The sequence below is a fragment of the Plecotus auritus genome (genome assembly GCF_963455305.1).
Source record: "Plecotus auritus genome assembly, chromosome: 11".
Classification (NCBI taxonomy): Eukaryota; Metazoa; Chordata; class Mammalia; order Chiroptera; family Vespertilionidae; genus Plecotus; species Plecotus auritus.
In genome coordinates, this window is record NC_137777.1 from 9,635,485 (window position 1) to 9,654,791 (window position 19,307).

At 40.4% G+C, this 19,307-nt stretch overlaps 2 protein-coding genes across 4 annotated transcripts in view; one reads left to right on the forward strand and one right to left on the reverse strand.

The window, feature by feature from the left end:
- The window catches only part of DPY19L4 (dpy-19 like 4), a 55,667-nt gene that overhangs the window by 11,356 nt on the left and 25,004 nt on the right, over positions 1–19,307 (forward strand). For all 3 annotated transcript variants that reach the window (XM_080646179.1, XM_080646180.1, XM_080646181.1), the window contains exons 3-8: positions 849–973; positions 1,673–1,763; positions 2,279–2,400; positions 2,512–2,657; positions 12,856–12,979; positions 16,505–16,639. In XM_080646179.1, coding sequence (XP_080502305.1) covers positions 849–973; positions 1,673–1,763; positions 2,279–2,400; positions 2,512–2,657; positions 12,856–12,979; positions 16,505–16,639 — 743 coding nt within the window. The remainder of the gene's footprint in view (positions 1–848; positions 974–1,672; positions 1,764–2,278; positions 2,401–2,511; positions 2,658–12,855; positions 12,980–16,504; positions 16,640–19,307) is intronic.
- Positions 8,353–8,889, reverse strand: LOC308236727 (actin-related protein 2/3 complex subunit 3-like; the record flags this gene model as incomplete). The annotated part of the gene is made up of 1 exon (XM_080646678.1): positions 8,353–8,889. One exon carries the CDS (start codon positions 8,887–8,889, stop codon positions 8,353–8,355), a length of 537 nt encoding a protein of 178 aa, XP_080502804.1.

The following is a 19,307-nucleotide window of genomic DNA, read 5'->3' on the forward strand; positions in this document are numbered from 1 at the left end:
AGCCAAGGGTTCGGTGAGCCTGAGGGAGGGCGGCGAAGGATGTAGGAAGGACAGACAAAGAGAATAAGCTGGGTCTAGGTGGATCTCCTGTGCCTCGCTAAGGCCACAGAGAAAAGATCCAGATGGCAAGCTGAGCCTTTATTTTATAGCCAGGGGTAAACAAGGTAGTGGTCACCATAGTTACAATGTTCTTGTGAATTTCACTTGTTTTGGCAGCACTTGCTGCACCTCCCACAGCCCATTAACTACCCAGGTAAGATCTAGGAAATGCCATAAGGTCAAGCTTAATTATGCTAAGGGGGCTGTGCCCTCTAAGCTGGGACTTGTTTGTGGCTTTGCCAACAGGTCAGTCCGAGGCTTAACCCTATAGCTGCTCGCTACAATATAGGATATTAGTAACGTACGTTTGTTACAATTAATGAACCAGTATCGATACATTATTTTAAACTAAAGTCCATATTTTATTCATATTTCTTTGGTTTTTACCTAATGTCCTCTTTCTGTTCCAGGATCCCATCCAGGATATATTACATTTAGTTCTCATGTCTCCTTAGACTCCCCTTGGCAGTGACTGTTTCGCAGGCCTTGTTTTTGAGGACCTTGGCAGTTTAGAGGAATAGTGGTCAGGTATATTGTAGGATGCCCCTCTTTTGGGATTTGTCTGCTGTTTTTCTCAGAATTACACTGGGGCAATGGGTTTTGGGAAGGATGACCATAGAGTTAGAATGCCATTTTCATCACATCATATCCAGGGTACATACTAACTTTTGTTTACTTTATCTTTTTTAATAGAAGTTCATAAATATAAATATCATCTACATCTAATTACTTTTAATATGCTTTTTCAGATGTATTATTTCAGCGCTTTGCAAAGATTTTCATTGGCTGTCTTGCAGCAGTTACTAGCGGTATGATGTATGCTCTCTATTTGTCAGCGTACCATGAGCGGAAATTCTGGTTTTCCAACAGGCAGGTAAGAAGAAAGACTTTTGAGCATATGAGAGTTGTTTTAGTATTTAATATTAATTTAACTAATTTGCTTTTCCAGGGAGCCCAAATCATGTGATAAGTATGACAAGTATTTTCTTATTTATAGCCTTTAGAAACAAAATGGTGTAAAAGCTGTTTTGAGAACACTCATAGTATCAACCTTGAAATTTTTAATGTAATATATTTTAAGGCCATAGAATAGAAATATGAGGATGCTTTCCTTCATGCAATTAATTTATCAGGGACTTTTGGTGGCAGTTAAATGATAAGGAGTTTACTCAGCTTTTTAGTTTTCAGAAACAATCTGAAAATATCAGGATCAGAATATATTTTTAGCCTGGCCATTGTGGGTCAGTGGTTGAGCATCAACCCATGAACCAAGAGGTCACGATTCAATTCCTGGTCAGGGCACAGGCCCAGGTTGCCAGCTAGATCCCCTATAGGGGGAGCCAATCAGTGATTTTCATCATTGGTCTTTCTATCCCACTCCCCCTCTCCCTTCCTCTCTCTGAAATCAATAAAAACATTTTTAAAAAACTTTGACCTACTTAAAGGAAAATTCAAACATATCTTTGAATAAGTGGATAAATAAGTGGTATTAGTTTAGTAGATGAGAGAGAAGGAAGATAGCAGTTGAAATTTAGGACACTGGTATTTAAATAATCTTTATATTTTCTTTTAGGAGCTTGAACGAGAAATCACATTCCAGGGTGACAGTGCCATTTATTACTCTTATTATAAAGATATGTTAAAGGCACCTTCATTTGAAAGAGGTATGATAACTACATTTATATTTTTAATAACAATATTTTTATAAAATAAAACATTTTTTCTCAGCCAAAGTGGCTCAGTTGGTTGAGCATCATCGTCCTAACCGAAGGGTTGTCAGTTCGATTCCTGGTCAGGGCACATACCCAGGTTTTGGGTTCGGTCCTGAGTTGGGGCACGTACAGAAGGCAACCACTTGGTGTTATCTCTCATATCAATCTCTCTCTCTCTCTCCCTTCCCTCTTCTTCTCTCTAAGCATGTCCTCAGGTGAGGTTAAATAAATAAATATAAAATAAAACATTGTTCTTCTGTATTGTAGCCTTTGATTGTAGAGATTTGTCTCAGAATATAGATATTGTTCTTCCTTGTACTTAACAAAATAATTGGAAAAATGAGACACAGTATTATTTTGGGATTTTTCTTGATATTAATTTAAAATATTCAATGACTTCTGAATGACATGTTTAGTTATCTTAAAAGCACAATAAATAACCTAGAGAAAAATTTTTCTGTCTTTAGGTGTTTACGAACTGACACATAATAACAAAACTGTATCTCTGAAGACTATAAATGCAGTGCAACAAATGTCTCTATATCCAGAACTTATAGCCAGTGTTTTATATCAAGCAACTGGTAGCAACGTATGTGTTTTTCTTTTGATTATAATATTTATTATCTCATATACTTATAAATCCTCAAAATTACTTGATGTAATTCTGTTATCTCCTTCTCTCTCTATTTTTTTCAATTAGGAGATTATTGAGCCAGTATATTTCTATATTGGTATTGTTTTTGGATTGCAAGGAATATATGTTACTGCTTTATTTGTTACAAGTTGGCTTATGAGTGGAACCTGGCTAGCAGGAATGCTTACTGTTGCGTGGTTCATTATTAACAGGTAAGAAAGGTGTTTTTTATTAAGTTTTACAACTTTCTGTGTCTGTGGTAGTCAGTTCTAAAAATGCTCTCCCCCTGACCCTCATATTTTATATGGCACTGTTGACCTTAAGTAGGAAGATTACCCAGTGGGCCTGATCTAATGGTATGACCCCCTAAAAGTGGAGAGCTTTTTCCAACTAGTGCAGAGATAGTTGGAAGCATGAGAATGGTTTGCTGTTCTGTTGCTGGATTGAAGTGAGGAGGAAATGACTTTTCCCAATAACCACTGAGCTCATAAAAGGACTACAAATACGGATGAGAACTGCAGCCCTAGCTGATGCTTTGATTTTAGCTTAGGGAGCCTCTGAGCAGAGAATCCAGCCAACTGCTGCATTTGTGACCTAATAAATATGTGCTGTGTTTTATTTCTTTAAAGATTTTTTAAAATGGATTTTTAGAGATAGAGGAAGGGAGAGGGAAAGAGAGACAGAAACATTGATGTGCAAACGGAACATTGATTGGCTGCCTCTTGCATGACCCCTACCAGCTATTGGGCCCACAACCTGTGCATGTGCTCTGACCTGGAATCGAACCAGCAACCTTTTGGTTTTGAGATATGTTTTAAGCCACTACATTTGTGGTCATTTGTTATGCAGCAATTGGAAAATAATACACCCACCTTGTATCTCTTTTTTCAGATATAATGACATTGGCATATATAGATATACCTCTTCTTATTTTTTTTATTTTTATTTTTTTAAAATATATTTTATTGATATTTTACAGAGAGGAAGGGAGAGGGATAGAGAGCTAGAAACATCGATGAGAGAGAAACATCGATCAGCTGCCTCCTGCACACCCCGTACTGGGGATGTGCCCGCAACCCAGGTACATGCCCTTGACCGGAATCGAACCCGGGACCCTTCAGTCCGCAGGCCGACGCTCTATCCACTGAGCCAAACCGGTTTCGGCTATACCTCTTCTTATTTAAGGTTGATGAAATAAGCTTCATGAAAAGGAGGAGGAGGCATCAGATACATCACTATTAACTACCACAGATAACTATTCAATATTTGGCAGTGTGCTTTGCCTTTTATTTTATTTTTCTATTGGTTTTAGAAAGAGAGGCAGGGAGAGAGAAACACTGATTTGTTGTTCTGCTTATTTATGTGTTCATTGGTTGAGTGAAACTGAGATTGACTGCTAGTTTAGGGAATGACAGTCTGATCTCTCCATTGTTTTCCTCTTAAGACTAGAAAATAATCTGTGCATTGTTTTGGGGTACCAAATGAGTTTCCTTTTCACCATTAACCATTTACTTAAGGGTTGTAGCTCCAGTTAGTAATCTTTGCCAAAATTAGTGATTTCATTCGGGTTATAAAATTATATTTTTCTATTTTCATTAGCTACATTCTTCATTATTCTTTTTGTTTGTCTTGTTTTGTTAATCCTCACCCGAGGATATTTTTCCACTGATTTTTAAGGAGAGTAGAAGAGAGAGAGAAGGAGAAAGAAACATTGATGTGAGAGAAACACATCTATTGGTTGCCTCCTGTACGATCCCTGACCAGGGCCTGGGCCGACATCCACTGAGCCAAACCGGCTAAAGCATATTCTTCATTTTCCAAAGGTAGAGTTTTTCTTTATTAACCAGGATTCTTTGGCTATCTTTAAATTCACTTACTATTTGAAAGTCAGACAAATGTTTAACTTCACTTTAATTACCAACTTCTGCATGTGTTTGTAGCTGTCTCCAATTGTGATAAGAAACTTTTTCTGCTGTTCTTCCTCTCTCTCTTTTTTTGGTTAATTCTCACCCGAGGATGTTTTCCAATGATTTTTAGAGAGAGTGGAAGGGAGGGGGAGAGTCAGAGAGAGAAAAACATCCATGTGAGAGAGACACATTGATTGGTTGCCTCCCGCAGGCCCCTGACCCGGGCTGGGGATGGAGCCTGCAACTGAGGTATGTGCTCTTGATCGGAATCAAACCCAAGACCCTTCAGTCCGAGGGCTAATGCTCTAACCACAGAGCAAAACTGGCTAAGGCAGTATTCTCTTTTTAAATATCTTTCTCTACTTAGGAATTTTCATTGGCCTACTAGGACTAAATACATTGCCATGATCTTTTAGTTGCAGAAATTGTCACAACTTTGGTCAATAGGAGTCTTTTCAGGCTGACTTCTGAGTTCTGTTGACAGATCTTCATTAATCTTTGCAAGCTCTCTTGCTTTTTGACTAAACAAGCTGGCTGACCTTGTATATCCCCTGTGAAAGATTTGGAATTAGCCATTTCTCTATGGAGCTCTGGTTGCTTTTAGTATAGAACAGTAAAGAAAAAAAAAAAAAGAATGGTATTAGAGAATTTGGTGTGGATGGTAGGGGGATAAAATGATTTTTTGTTATGTCAGAAAGTACCTGTTAGAGAATATATAAATTCCTTGATTTTTTAATTTATTTTAGAGAGTGAGGAAGGGAGAAGATAGAGAGAGGGAAGGAGAAACATCAGTGGGAAGGAACATCAATTGGCTGCTTCCTGCATGCACTCCCACTGGGGATCGAGCCCACAACCTGGGCATGTGCCCTGACCAGGAATTGAACTTGCAACCTCTTGGTTCATGGGTTGATGCTCAACCACTGAGCCATGCTGACCAGGCGAGAATATTTTAAGTTGCCATGTACTTTTCTAAAATTCTGTTAGGACTCATTTTTAAAATTTCATAGCCAACTCACAGAAACACATTTCAGTACTCATAGACTAAGTCTAGAAAGTCTTGCTTTTTAGAGTGAAATGGTTTTTATTACAAAACTAGAGGCCCGGTGGACGAAATTCGTGCACGACGGTGTGTGTCCCTCAGCCCAGACTGCACCCTCTCCAATCTGGGACCCCTCGAGGGATATCGGGGCTTAACGGGCAGTCAAACATCCCTCTCACAATCCAGGACTGCTGGTTCCCAACTGCTCGCCTGCCTGCCTTCCTGATTGCCCCTAACCGCTTCTGCCTGCCAACCTGATCAACCCTAACCACTCCCCTGCCAGGCTGATTGATGCCTAACTGCTCCCTTGCCACCTGATTGCCCCTAACTGCCCTCCCCTGCTGGCCTGGTCACCCCTAACTGACCTCCCCTGCAGGCCTGGTACCCCCCAACTGCCCTTCCCTACAGGCATGGTCACCCCTGCAACTGATCTCCCCTGCAGGCCTGGGTCCCCCCCAATTGCCCTTCCCTGCAGGCCTGGTCGCCCCCAACTTCCCTCCTCTGCCGGCCTGGTCACCCCAACTGCCCTCCCCTGCAGGCTTGATTGCCCCGAACTGCCCTCCCTTGCAGGCCTGGTCCCTCCCAACTGCCCTCCCCTGCTGGCCTGATCACCCACAACTGCCCTCCCTTGAAGGCCTGGTCCCTCCCAACTGCCCTCTCCTGCTTCCCATCTTGTGGCGGCCATCATGTGTCCACATGGGGGCAGCCATCTTGTGTGTTGGAGTGATGGTCAATTTGCATATTACTCTTTTATTAGATCGGATTGAGGCCTGGTGCACGGGTGGGGGCCAGCTGGTTTGCCCTGAAGGGTGTCCTGGATCAGGATGGGGGTTCCCTTGGGGTGTGGGGCGGCCTAGGCGAGGGGCCTGTGGTGGTTTGCAGGCCGGCCACGCCCCCCAGTGACCCAAGTGGAGGCCCTGGTATCTGGGATTTATTTATCTTCTATAATTGAAATTTTGTAGCCTTGAGCGGAGCCAAGACTCCTGCTTGCTCCATGGCCCCCGCCATTTTTGTTGGGATTTATTTATCTTCTATAATTGAAACTTGGTAGCCTTGAGTGGAGGCCTGGGCTGGCCAGGGTGTGCGGAAAGCTTGGCTTCCTCCATTGCCGGGGGCAACTCAAGCCTCCTGCTCTCTCCAGCTCCGTGGCTGCCGCCATTTTTGTTGGTATTTATTTATCTTCTATAATTGAAACTTCGTAGCCTTGAGTGGAGGCCTGGGCCGGCCAGGGTGTGTGGAAAGCTTGGCTTCCTCCATCGCTGGGGGCAACCCAAGCCTCCTATTTGCAGCCATCTTGGTTGGGTTAATTTGCATACACGCTCCTGATTGGCTGGTGGGCATGGCTTGTTAGTGTAGCAGAGTGATGTTTAATTTGCATATTACTCTTTTATTAAATAGGATAAGTATTTTTAATATAGACCTCCTAAAAAATTGCTTTCTTGATTATGTAATTTATTAGTTATTGCTGTATTAACAAATCATCCCCATACTTAACAGTTTAAAACAATAAACATTATCTTACACAATTTTTTTTAAATATATATTTTTATTGATTTCAGAGAGGAAGGGAGAGGGAGAGAGAGATAGAAACATCAATGATGAGAGAGAATCATGGATCAACTGCCTCCTGCACACCCCCCACTGGGGATTGAGCCTGCAACCCAGGCATGTGCCCTTGATCGGAATCAAACCCTGGACCCTTCAGTCCTTATGCCGATGCTCTGTCCACTGAACCAAACCAGCCAGGGCTATCTTACATAATTTCTGAGGGTCAGGAATCTGGAGTGGCTTAGCTGGGTGGTTCTGGTTCTGGGCCTCTGATGAGGTTGCAGTCAGGAGTTGGTCGGGGCTGCAGTCATCTGACAGTTTGACTGGCCTGGACCATTTACTTCTGAGTTCACTCCTGTGGCTGTTTATAAGAAGCCTCACTTCCTTGTTAGCCTAGAAGGCCTTCGTTTCTCATCACATGGCCCCTCCACAGGGCTATTCACAATTTGGCTGCTGGCTTCCTTAGAGTGAATGATCCAACGAGTGTGCATTGAGTGTGCCATAGTAGAAGGCAGATAAGTTTCATAACCTAATCTCAGAAATGATATGCCATCACTCTGCCATATACAGGGGTGGGCAAAATTAGGTTACATTTGTACAAATGGAAAAATATCTATAATAATAAAAGCATAATATGCTAATTAGACCCAACAGCCGAACGACCTTCCAGACTTCATTCTGGATGAAGCCGCGGCGGTGGGGGCCGAGGCAGAGGCAGTTAGGGGCGATCAGGCAGGCAGGCAGAGGGGTTAGGGGCGATCAGGCAGGCAGGCGAGCGGTTAGTGGCAATGAGGCAGGCAGGGGAGTGGTTAGGGGCGATCAGGCAGGCAGGAGAGCCAGTGGTTAGGAGCCAGTGGTCCTGGATTGCGAGAGGGATGTCTGACTGCCAGTTTAGGCCCCAACCCCACAGGGGCCTAAACTGGCAGTCGGACATCCCCCGAGGGGTTCTGGATTGTGAGAGGGTGTAGGCCAGGCTGAGGAGTCCCCCCACCCCTGTCCATGAATTTTGTGCACAGGGCCTCTAGTATAATATAAGAATAAATAATAATACAAGAATAAACTTTCACATACTTACTACTTTTACCCACCCCTGTACTATTCATCACCTAGACTAACTGGTACACTGGAAAGTGACTTACACAGGGTATTTGTTTGTTTTTTTTCCTGAAAAAAATGTTAGAAATTTCTTTATTATTACTTAAGCACCAGCTTAATATTGCAGAAAATTTCAAATCACCCTTTGACAGTTCATTCTCCCCCTCCCCCCAAATTCTTGATAATGAACTTTTCAAGTAAAGATACGTTCTCTTCTCTCTTCTGTATAAAAGTTTATAAAATAAAGGCAAAGAACTGTGTACATCTTGCTGTAAAGTACTGCCCACAGCTGTGGAAACAGTGTCTGCCGAGCTCTCTTTACTGTCCAGGTCCTGAAAGACTCTTGTTCATGAATTGTCTCCTCACAAAGCAAGTCGGCCACTTGCTGGGTTTATCATCCTGAGGGGCAAAAACGTTCTCACAACGTCTCAGTCCAGGCTCTTGCCTTAGCTGCTGCAAACATGTCCTCATCACTTCGTCTTCCTGTATGCTTGCAGGTTGGGCATAAATTGTGTTAAGTGGAATACCAGGCTCTCCTGGAGTGAGAAAATTAGTGACTCCCAGTGTATACATTTCCTTCTCGCCTTGGCTTTTGGAATTGCACTTTTGGAGTTTCTTTAGACACTCAGAAAGGTAGAGAGTTGTGTATATCAAGGTTCTGTCAGCTTCATTCTTAATTTCATAGTTTTTGAAGAAGACATTGGACTTTAAGTAATAGATGGCTTCATCCACAATATCTGTATCTTTTGTCTCTCTAGGGGCGGGTCCTTTGAACTGACTTCTGATGGGCAACAGTGCCATGTTTCCAATGAGTTTGGTGTCGGGGTCCATGGGAGAAGAGTGGTAAGCCGGCATCTTGATGGCTCCCGAGTTTCAACCCCTACAGGGTGTTAATATCAAGAGGCAGGGACCGTTGCGGACCATCTTGGAGGCTGGCTACCACATGCAATGAACTTTTAATATTTATTTCATTTAATCCCCAGACCTATCTTAATCATAAATTTGAAGAGGAAGCTCAGGCAATTTTTTCATGTAAAAATAACAGCATTACCGAATAATAAGACTCCCTGTCAAATAGAACATTTTAGATACCTTAGTGAGAATTGTAAGGAAATATTGTCTTATTTAATGATAATTAATTTGCCTTATTTAATGACACAGTATATCGTAGATACCTGGAACAGGACTTAGGTAGAAAAATTAACCTGATCTATTCTGCTAAAATGTATCTTTTGGCAATTGAAACATTCTCAAAATATATATATATATATATATATATATATATATATATATATATATATATATATGTATTTGATTTATTGATTTTAGAGAGAGAAAGGGAGAGGGAGAGAGAGATAGAAACATAAATGATGAGAGAGAATCATGGATTGGCTCCCTCCTGCACGCCCTCTATTGGGGATCGAGCCTGCAACCCGGGCACGTGCCCCAACTGGAATCGAACCGCTAGCTCCCGGTTCATGCTCAACTACTGAGCCATACCAGCCGGGCAGAAAACTGTATTTTTGTTCCATGGTTGAGAATCCAAGGGTGTGGGTGGCCAGTGGTATGCATTGTTCTGTGCCATTTTACATAGGTGACTTGAGCATCCATGGATTTTGGTATCCATGGTGGGGTGGTGTTCAGGAACTAATCCCTAGCAGATGCCAAGGGACAACATAGGTCTTTGGAGAGTCAATAGTTATATAAGCATTTTCAACTGTGTGGGATCTGTGCCCCTAACCCTGCATTGGTCAAAGGTCAACTTTACTGCAAAATATACTTTAATGCCACGAAAAGTATGCTCTATTTTTTATTCATCAGTTTTAGAATTTATTTATGATTGCCTAGAAAAGTATAAAGCAATTTTAGTCATTCTACATATTGTCATCATTATGTGTACCTAATGGTATTTTGTGTAACTTGTTTCTTAACCCCAGAAGGGGAAAACAGGGTTATAAACTAGCTCCTGCGTGTTCAAACTAAAGGATGTAGGCATACTGGAAAATTCAAGCAAATTTCAGGAAGTCCTTCAGTGGGGCAGGTGGGTTAGAGGCAGATTACTTTGAACAGATTTCTCTTCCAAATGGTCTAATCTTAGTCCAGCTTCACATATAAACAATATGGAAATTCCTCTTCTCTACAAATACTAGTATATATATAGCTTGGTATCATTTTCAGTGGAAACATCTTTATATTTGACAAGCAAAGAAAATATGTATGATTAAAAGTCCACACTTGCCCTGACCTGTTTGGCCCAGTGGATGGATCGTCGGCCTGTGGACTGAAGGGTCCCAGGTTCGATTCCAGTCAAGGGCATGTACCCTGGTTGCGGGCACATCCCCAGTGGGGGGTGTGCAAGAGGCAGCTGATCGATGTTTCTCTCTCATCGATGTTTCTAACTCTCTGTCCCTCTCCCTTCCTCTCTGTAAAAAATCAATAAAATATATTAAAAAAAAAAAAAAAGTCCACACTTGATCTTAGCCAAAAGGCTGAGAAGCAATATGATTAAAAATCTATATTAAATTTAATCTTTGTCAAGAAAAGAAAATATATACATTAGTAATAACGAAGAGGTAGGATGCAATGAATGCACATGTCCTAGAGGTACCGTTAACAGACAACAGTGGTAACATGCGTGCTGGTTTTGCTTTGATGATGTTGGCATGCTGAGCATGCTCGGGGAGGTGTATGTTTTTTCAGTTTTAGGTTTTCGAAATTTTATTTTATTCCTAGGAAGTCATCTAAAAAAGATGGAAAGAGTTCTTGTCTTTATTTATTATAGTATTATTTGTAATAATAAAAAAGTAGAAAACCACTTAAAATATAAGAGAATGGTTAGGTAAGTTGTAATACATCAATGCAAGGGAACATGCAGGCATTAGAAGTTACACTGATATTGCATAGGTGTATTTCAACTTTCACATATACATTGACAGGCCAGTTTTACATGTGTCATCTAACTCAGTGTTTCTCAAACTTCACTTACGTATACTTAAAACTGCTATTGGATTCCATGTGTTGGCTTAAATATATGTTATTTAAATTTTAAAAAGTTCCTTATGCTTAAAAGTACTTATGCTACTAAAAAAAAAGTGGAAGTTATTTTTTATTGTTGTTGTTCCTTTTTTAAAAAATCTTTATTGTTGGAAGTATTACATATGTCCCCTTTTATGGGTTATGCATGTATGCATCCAAGTTCATTGGTTGATCTCTAAGTGGAAGTTATTTTTTAAAAAGCACTTATGCTACTATTGAAACCAATTTACTAGTGAAGTAACAAGCCAATAAAATATTAACTGAAAATCTTAATTTAGTGTGAAAAATGGTATTTTGCTGAAGCCAAATTTCCACTGTCATTGTAAATATGGTATATGTCCAGCAGGTTCTTTTGAATATGACAAGAACATGCCGCTGGCTACTGCAAGATGACTCAGTTGTCATCATGTTGCTCTGTTCAGTTCACTAAGAAATCTTTTTTTTACTGCAATGATAAGGACATTGTTCTTATTTGGTAATACATCATTTAGTATTAAGATCATCTAATTTTTTTTTCTGATTAACCCAAGCCAGTTGAAGTAGTACTATGTTGCCAACTGCACTATTAATACAAACATGGAAGTGAGTCCTGAAATCTTTTGGCAATCATGAGTTACCAGATAGTCATCCAGGTAATTCAGATCATGTATTATACTGCTAGAGGCCCGATGCACGAAATTTGTGCAAGGGGCTCGGCCCTTGAAGCCACGGTGGCTGGCCTTAGCCCCCGCAGCCCCAGCTTTATCCGGAAGGTCGTCCGGAAGGATGTCCAGAAAGACACCTGGAAGGTTGTTCGGCTGTCTGGTCTAATTAGCATATTATGCTTTTATTATCATAGACTAGAGGCCCAGTGCATGAAAATTTGTACACTGAGGGGGGTGGTCCCCTCAGCCTGGCCTGCCCCCTCTCACAGTCCAGGAGCCCTCAGGGGATGTCCTACTGATGCTTAGGGAGCAGGCCTAAGCAGCAGTCTGGCCTTCCTCTGCGGGAGGCGACCGGCCGATCAGGGGAAGGCACCACCCCCATCACACCGCTGCTGCTGCCATTGCCAGCCGCCATGGCTGCCTGACCCTTGGCCCGGCCCTTGCCTGGCCCGCGCAGCAGCAGCCACTGCAGCTTGGTCCGGAAGGACGTCTGGAAGATGTCTGGTCTAATTAGCATATTACCCTTTTATTAGTATAGATGATGTGTTTAAAATGAAAACACAAAATTGAACTCAGAGCATGCCAATCTCTGTGAATGTGCCTGCAGGTCTATGAACCCCACTTGACCTAACAAGTATTTTGAACTGCTGTTTTGTGCTGCTATCTGCTAGACTCAGTCACTGGGGAGAACAAGTGGGTTTCATTTGATTTTGTCACATCCCACTGTTAGCCTTCTGGTCCTCACTGCAAGCATGGGGAGGGGAAGAGAGTGAGTAGCACAGATGTTCAGGAAGGTAGCAGTGAGGAGGCTTGTGCAGGGGTGGAGAATAATTGGCAGAGAGTCTACTCGGTTTGTGCTATAGTGACTAGAGGAGAAGGACCCCTTTTTCCCCTCCCCAGAAAGTGTTTCTGGAGCAGAGTTTTAAAGATTTTACTGCACTAATTTGTGAGTTGAGGGACAGTGGTAGAACCTTTGGAACAGGGATTGCTGGATTAAGCGTCCCAATTCTGGTTGGCTCTGTCTATGTCTACAGGATTGTTATGGAGAACAATGAGATGTGTGGGAAAGTGTTTTGATAAGTATAGTGTTACACAAATATAATGTCTTGCTATTTTGCTCTTTATCTGTGGTTTATTTTAGGGTGGATACAACAAGAATTGAATACTCCATTCCTTTAAGAGAAAACTGGGCACTACCATATTTTGCATGCCAAGTCGCTGCACTTACTGGCTATTTAAAAAGCAACTTAAATACTTATGGAGAGGTAAGATAGAATTTTGTTTTTTTGGTCATAAGTTGGGATTTATTTTTATTAATCATACAAATAATTTTGGGGTAAGATACAAATTTATTTCTCACAATTCTGACATATTACAAATCTGGTACATACTTTTAAAGCTAATAATGAGTTAAATTCAATGAAACTTAGTTACTACATAATAAATGATATAGTTAGGTAGTCTTGATATAAATTGCACTGCTATTCTGCATTCTAATTGACAATAAATTATTTTTAGGAGAAAGGAGATATATTGTTTTAGTGCAGTTACTTGACAAATATATGAATAATATCTTACTTTGAAAATTAATTTCCTTGTTATTTTACAATTTCTCTCACTTCTGTAGCACTGATGGCCTTTAGTCATCACAAGTTAAAGAAATATTAATGAAATATAAAAAGTGTCTACAAATGACAGCAACATTAACTGTTATGGTAGCACTGCATATCTTTCTGTTTACCTTTGTTTTCTGTGATGAGGTGAAGGTAGGTTAGTGAGTTTCAGGAGACTGTCCCAGATAGTTTAGATTTTTTCTTTTGTTGTTGTTGCCATAAACCCTTTTGGCAATCAGATGAAGTTTACAGACTCACTCAGAATAAAGATTTTAAGTGCATAAACTGAAATGTAGCAATCTTTTGACAATCTGCCTATCTTGGGTTAGAATTCCTACCTGGAAAAAGAAATCATAAGGACCAAGGAAAGGCCTCTATTGAACCTGATTGGCTGGGAAATAAGATGCACGCTTTCTAAGATTTCAAAAAGAAATAAAGTTTCTTTTTGAAATCTCAGAAAAATGTACTGTGTTCTCTTCTACGTTCAGTGATGACAAATGTTCTGAGCATAGGAAACTTTTAATTTCATTTTTTTAACTATAGTATTTTCTTTTTTATGGAAAACTAGAGGCCTGATGCACGAAATTTGTGCAAGGGCCTCAGCCCTCACAGCCACAGCCCCAGCTTCATCTGGAAGGTTGTCCAGAAGGTTGTTCTGCCGTTTGGTCTAATTAGCACATTAGCTCTTTATTATATAGGATAACACTAACACATTTCAGATTTGTACATTTTGTTTTGCTGTGTTTGTATAAATAGCTCTCTGAGCAACAATATTTTCTTTTTTATGTTATTTATTAATTTAATTAATTTATTTATGTTTAAATCTTTATTGTTGAAAGTATTACATAGGTCCCCCCCCCCAAACCTCTTCCAGCAATTTTTAAAAAATATATTTTTTTATTGATTTCAGAGAGGATGGGAAAGGGAGAGAGAGATAGAAACATCAATGAGAGAGAATCATTGATTGGCTGCCTCCTGCACATCCCCTACTGGGGATTGAGCCTGCAACCCAGACATACACCCTTGACTGGAATCGAACCCGGGACCCTTCAGTCCACAGGCTGGCGCTCTATCCACTGAGCAAAACTGGCTAGGGCAAGAATATTTTCTTTAATAGTCAGGGAGTCTGTCATTTAGTATTCTCCTGATAGATTGTGCAGCTTTGTAGGAAGAACAGTTCTTCAATTTTTTATTATTATTTAAAAAAATCTTTATTGTTGAGAGTATTAACAGATGTCCCTCTTTTTTAAATGGAATTGTATTTATCCTTCAAGATTGTCTTTTTTCCCTCAGCCTAATGCTCTTAATATCCATCCAAGACATTGCATATCAATAGCTTGCTCCTTTTCATTGCTGGGTAGTAGCGTATTTCTCACTCTGGAGGCTAGATCTCATGGTCCCGTTGTATAAGGCTATCCAAGCTCAGATAGTTTGCACAGTTACCTGAAGCCATCCAGAGATGTCTGTGGTTGATTACTGAAATGCATTTAGTGTGTCACTTAAGTTACATATAAAAAGGTTCATGATAAAGGCACAGTTGAAAATGAAGTGAGTAAGGTAAGGAGTAGTATATAAGAGTGCAGAGAATTTTGAAAATGTTCAGAGAAAGGAAAAACTTAGTTAATTGTCCAGATTGTGTTTGATACGTATTTCTGTCCTATTTTCACTACATGTTCTTAAGTGGTTTGAGAATACAATTAGCCAGGGTTTCAGTACAGTGTCGCTCTTCTCCACATCCCCAAAGCATTCTCCAAATGGCCAGTAGGTAGGCTGGGTCCAGATCTGAGCCTTCATGAGTTTCTCTAACCGGATTCTCTTGGAATGGTGGTTTCAGGCCTGGTTATTACAGTTCTGGGGGTTCCACATTAGAAGATTTCCAGAACACCTTCTCTTACAGCTGTGTGATAGGAAGATCAGAAGCCTGTGTGTTCTACAACACTGAGCCCTGCTGGGCCTTGCACTTGGTATTCCTTGACCAACTGGTAGAAATTTTTCATCTCTTACGTTTTGTCTTCTGGTCTTTATCTTCTCCCGGATACTGAAAAATTCTTGTATCTGCTGATGGCCTGGGGCATTTCTGGCTGTGGAATTTATCATTGAGTATAGTCAGCCGGATCTCAATGGTTTAGTTTTAGAGAACACGATTCTTATCTTAGGTTTCTTGACTTGACCTTCTCCTTCACTGTTCTTACGAGAACAGTCATTTGACACCATTGCTGACGGATGAATTGGGAATGAAAGAGTAGATCCCTGGAAGTAGACACTGTTAGAAATCTGCTAAGGGACAGTAAATTTCTCACAAATGTGGTTGCTCACTAAGGATCATTTGGGAGATGACATTTGGAAGGACAGAATTGATTTTAGCCAGAGATATTTCAGGCAAGGGCAATGAGATCCTTGTGTTTAGTTCTGCAGCCGAGGAAAACAACTAAGTTTTATGTGGTTGACAGTACACTTTTGCTGAGAAGAAATTTAAATAGCAGTGTACTTTTTAAAATATATATATATTTTATTGATTTTTTACAGAGAGGAAGGGAGAGGGATAGAGAGTTGGAAACATAGATCAGTTGCCTCCTGCACACTCCCTACTGGAGATGTGCCTGCAACCAAGGTACATGCCCTTGACTGGAATCGAACCTGGGATCCTTGAGTCCGCAGGCCAACGCTCTATCCATTGAGCCAAACCGGTTAGGGCAGCCGTGTACTTTTTCCACGAGCTGTGCAGTGGGCTGTGTGAGACGCCAACATACTAATTAAGGAAAATATGAAGCACGATGGAAGTGAAAATATTTTCTAGGGTGAAAGGAGTTACTTTCGCAATAACAAAAGCTCACTAGAGCCAGGTCTAGTAAAAGCCGAAGTTTTCTTATATTACTTTACCTCTTTGATGATGAAAGAAAATTGTACTGAATTTTATTTTATTTTTCCCTTTGTCTTCTGAAATTCTCAGTGTGATGTTGAACTTTGAAGGACTGTCGTTGATTTCTCTCTAGAGTGCTTTAAGATCTTACTGTTTATGTAAGGATTTACTAATAATTATGTTGTTTAGAAACAAAATTTCAAGAATTAGCTTAAAGTTGAACCAATAACAGAGCTGCCACTTTGAGGTAACAAACTCTTAGATATTTATAGTAATAATGCTATTGATATTTAGTTTCTTTCTTTTGTTTTCCCTAGAGGTTTTGCTACTTATTGATGAGTGCTTCAACTTACATGTTTATGATGATGTGGGAGTACAGCCACTACCTCTTGTTTCTTCAAGCAATATCTCTGTTCTTGCTAGATAATTTTTCACTGGAGCAAAGTGACAAGGTATTAATGGCATTTTAAAATTGTGATTTTAAAATCAGAGGAATAAATGTTTTTATAATGTTGTATCTAAAACCATCTAACTTTTAAGCTTTATTTTAAAATGTTTTAATAGGCTCTGATTTTATACTTCTCAAATGATTGCTAAATTCATCTCCTCTATCCTTTTAGAAGCACTTTGAAATTCCTTTAAACACGATCTGCTTAAGCAAAGTCACCCTGTGCTTCCTCTTCATTTCTAGCCATTTCTCCTTCTTCTGCTTTTGTTTATTTAAAGAGAAAGAAAAGTGAAATATAGCACATGTACAAAAGAGTATATGGCTGGTGTATATACAGTATTAGAATATAATATGGGTATTTGACCTCCCAGGCCTGGAAGTGGAGTATTTGAATAGCTAGAAGCCCCTTTGTAACTCTTCCCCAGTCATATCCAGTTCCCTTCCCAACAGAGGTTAACTGTCCTGAACCTTGTAATTCTTTCCTCTTTTTCTTTATGGTTTTTACCACCTTTCTATGTGTTCCTAAAAAATAAGCTGTAACTCATTGTGTACTTTTACCTGATTTGCCTTTGAGATTCATCCATGGGGATGTACTGAGCTATATTTTATTCATTTATATTTATTTATATATTCTATTGTTGATGGAAATTTCAGGTTTTTTTTTTAGTTCATGTGCTGCTATAAGCATTCTTTTTTTTTTTTTAATCCTCACCCGAGGATATTTTTCCATTGATTTTTAGAGAGAGTGGAAAAGAAAGGGAAAAACAAAGAGAAATATCGATGTGAGAAAAACACATTGATTGGTTGCCTCCTGCACGTGCCCTGATCAGGGCTGGGTTCGAGCTTACACCCAAGGTACGTGCCCTTGATCAGAATCGAACCCGGGACCCTTCCGGTCCGCAGCCAGTGCTTTATCTACTGAGCCAAACTGGCGAGGGCATATAAGCATTCTTATACATGCCACATGGCACATAAATGCAAGATTTCTCTAGAGTGTATACTTCATAACGAATGACTAGGCCAAGGATCTGTCCCTATGCAACTTAACTAGATACCAAGCCTTTCTCCAGAATGGCTATATCAGTGTATACTCTTGCCAGAGGTCCTGAAAGGTTCCCATCAACATTTGATTCCTTCTGTTTATTTCTTTTTGCCATTTCTTATCTTTTCTTTATTTTAAACCTCTATTAAATATTTTATGTTGTCCAAGCCAGATTTTAAGAATCTTCTTGTTCTTCTCTTCCTTTTCTTCATCCCATATACTCAGGTGGTCCAAAATCCTGATGAGTATCAACATTTAGGTTATTGGAATAGAGAAAATTCAATATAAAGAGTTGTTAACCATTTGCTAACTGAAAGGGTAATGAGAACCTGAAAGTATCATAGAGGTAGCAACTGTCGGAAGCAGTTACCATCCCTCAAACTGAGTTAACAAAGGAAGAATTTGGAATTATTAAAACTTAAACTTAGAGGAGGGACCTTGTGGAGCTGAAATTCATCCTCTGAGGAAGGGCCACTATTCAGCTCTGTTGGTGTCTCTGAACTGGAAAGAAGGGCCCTGTGGGAACGAGACCCAGACCTCTGAGAATGGTCTCCTCTCTGGGCAAGAGGATGTGATAAAAGTGGGTTCTTCAAGGGTGGGAAGAACTGTAGCAGCATTCAGTGGCTTTAGCAGGAAGTAACTGCTTTGTTGGAGTGATGCTTACAGGAACTGCAAGCAGACATGAAGTGGCAGGAAGGAACGAGCTCCTTCTTTCTCCTTCAACCTTGTAATTGCTCTTACATTTCGTATCGGCACAGCTTACTAGGGAGCCAACTAAAAAAACAGAAATGAAGGTTTCAGAGTCCCAGCCCCAGCTTTATGAGGCAAGGGACAGAGAGGAAGGGAGAGGGAGAGAGAGGTAGAAACATCAATGATGAGAGCGAATCATTGATTGGCTGCCTCCTACATGCCCCACACTGGGCATTGAGCCTGCAACTGGGCATGTGCCCTGACCAGGAATCAAACCGTGACCTCCTGGTTCATAGATCGACTCTCAGCCACTGAGCCACAGCTGAGCCCTATGCTTTGTCTTAATCTTCCCTTTCTAAAATGAGTTAACTTTACGCCCTAGCTGGTTTGGCTCAGTGGATAGAGTGTCAGCCTGTGGCCCAAAGGGTCCCGGGTTCAATTCCAGTCCAGGGCATGTACCTTGGTTGCAGGCTCCTCCCAGGCCTGGGCCCTGGTCAGGCCACATGCAGGAGGCAACCGATCGATGAGTTTCTCTCACATTGATATTTCTCTCTGTCTTTCCCTGTCTCTAAAAATCAATGGAAAAAATATCCTTGTGTGATGATTAAAATAATAATAATAATAAAATGAATTAACTTTAGGATAGGTTAAATTATTATACTATTGAATTTTAGAAAATAAATCTAAGACATATAACTTTCCTGCGCGATCTTCTATTAATACATTAAATTTAACTTTCTTATGCTCATTGTTAAATAGACTAAATGCAAAAATACTTTTCTCTGGTCCTACATGCTATGGCAGTATATTTTCATTGGGTAGATTTTGGGAACTGCTGCTAAAGGCTTATGCAGTTCGATGTTGCATAGACGTATTTTAACAACAAGGTAAGCCAAGTGAAATTAAGTCAGAGCCTGGGACTACAGAAGGTTCTTCCAGC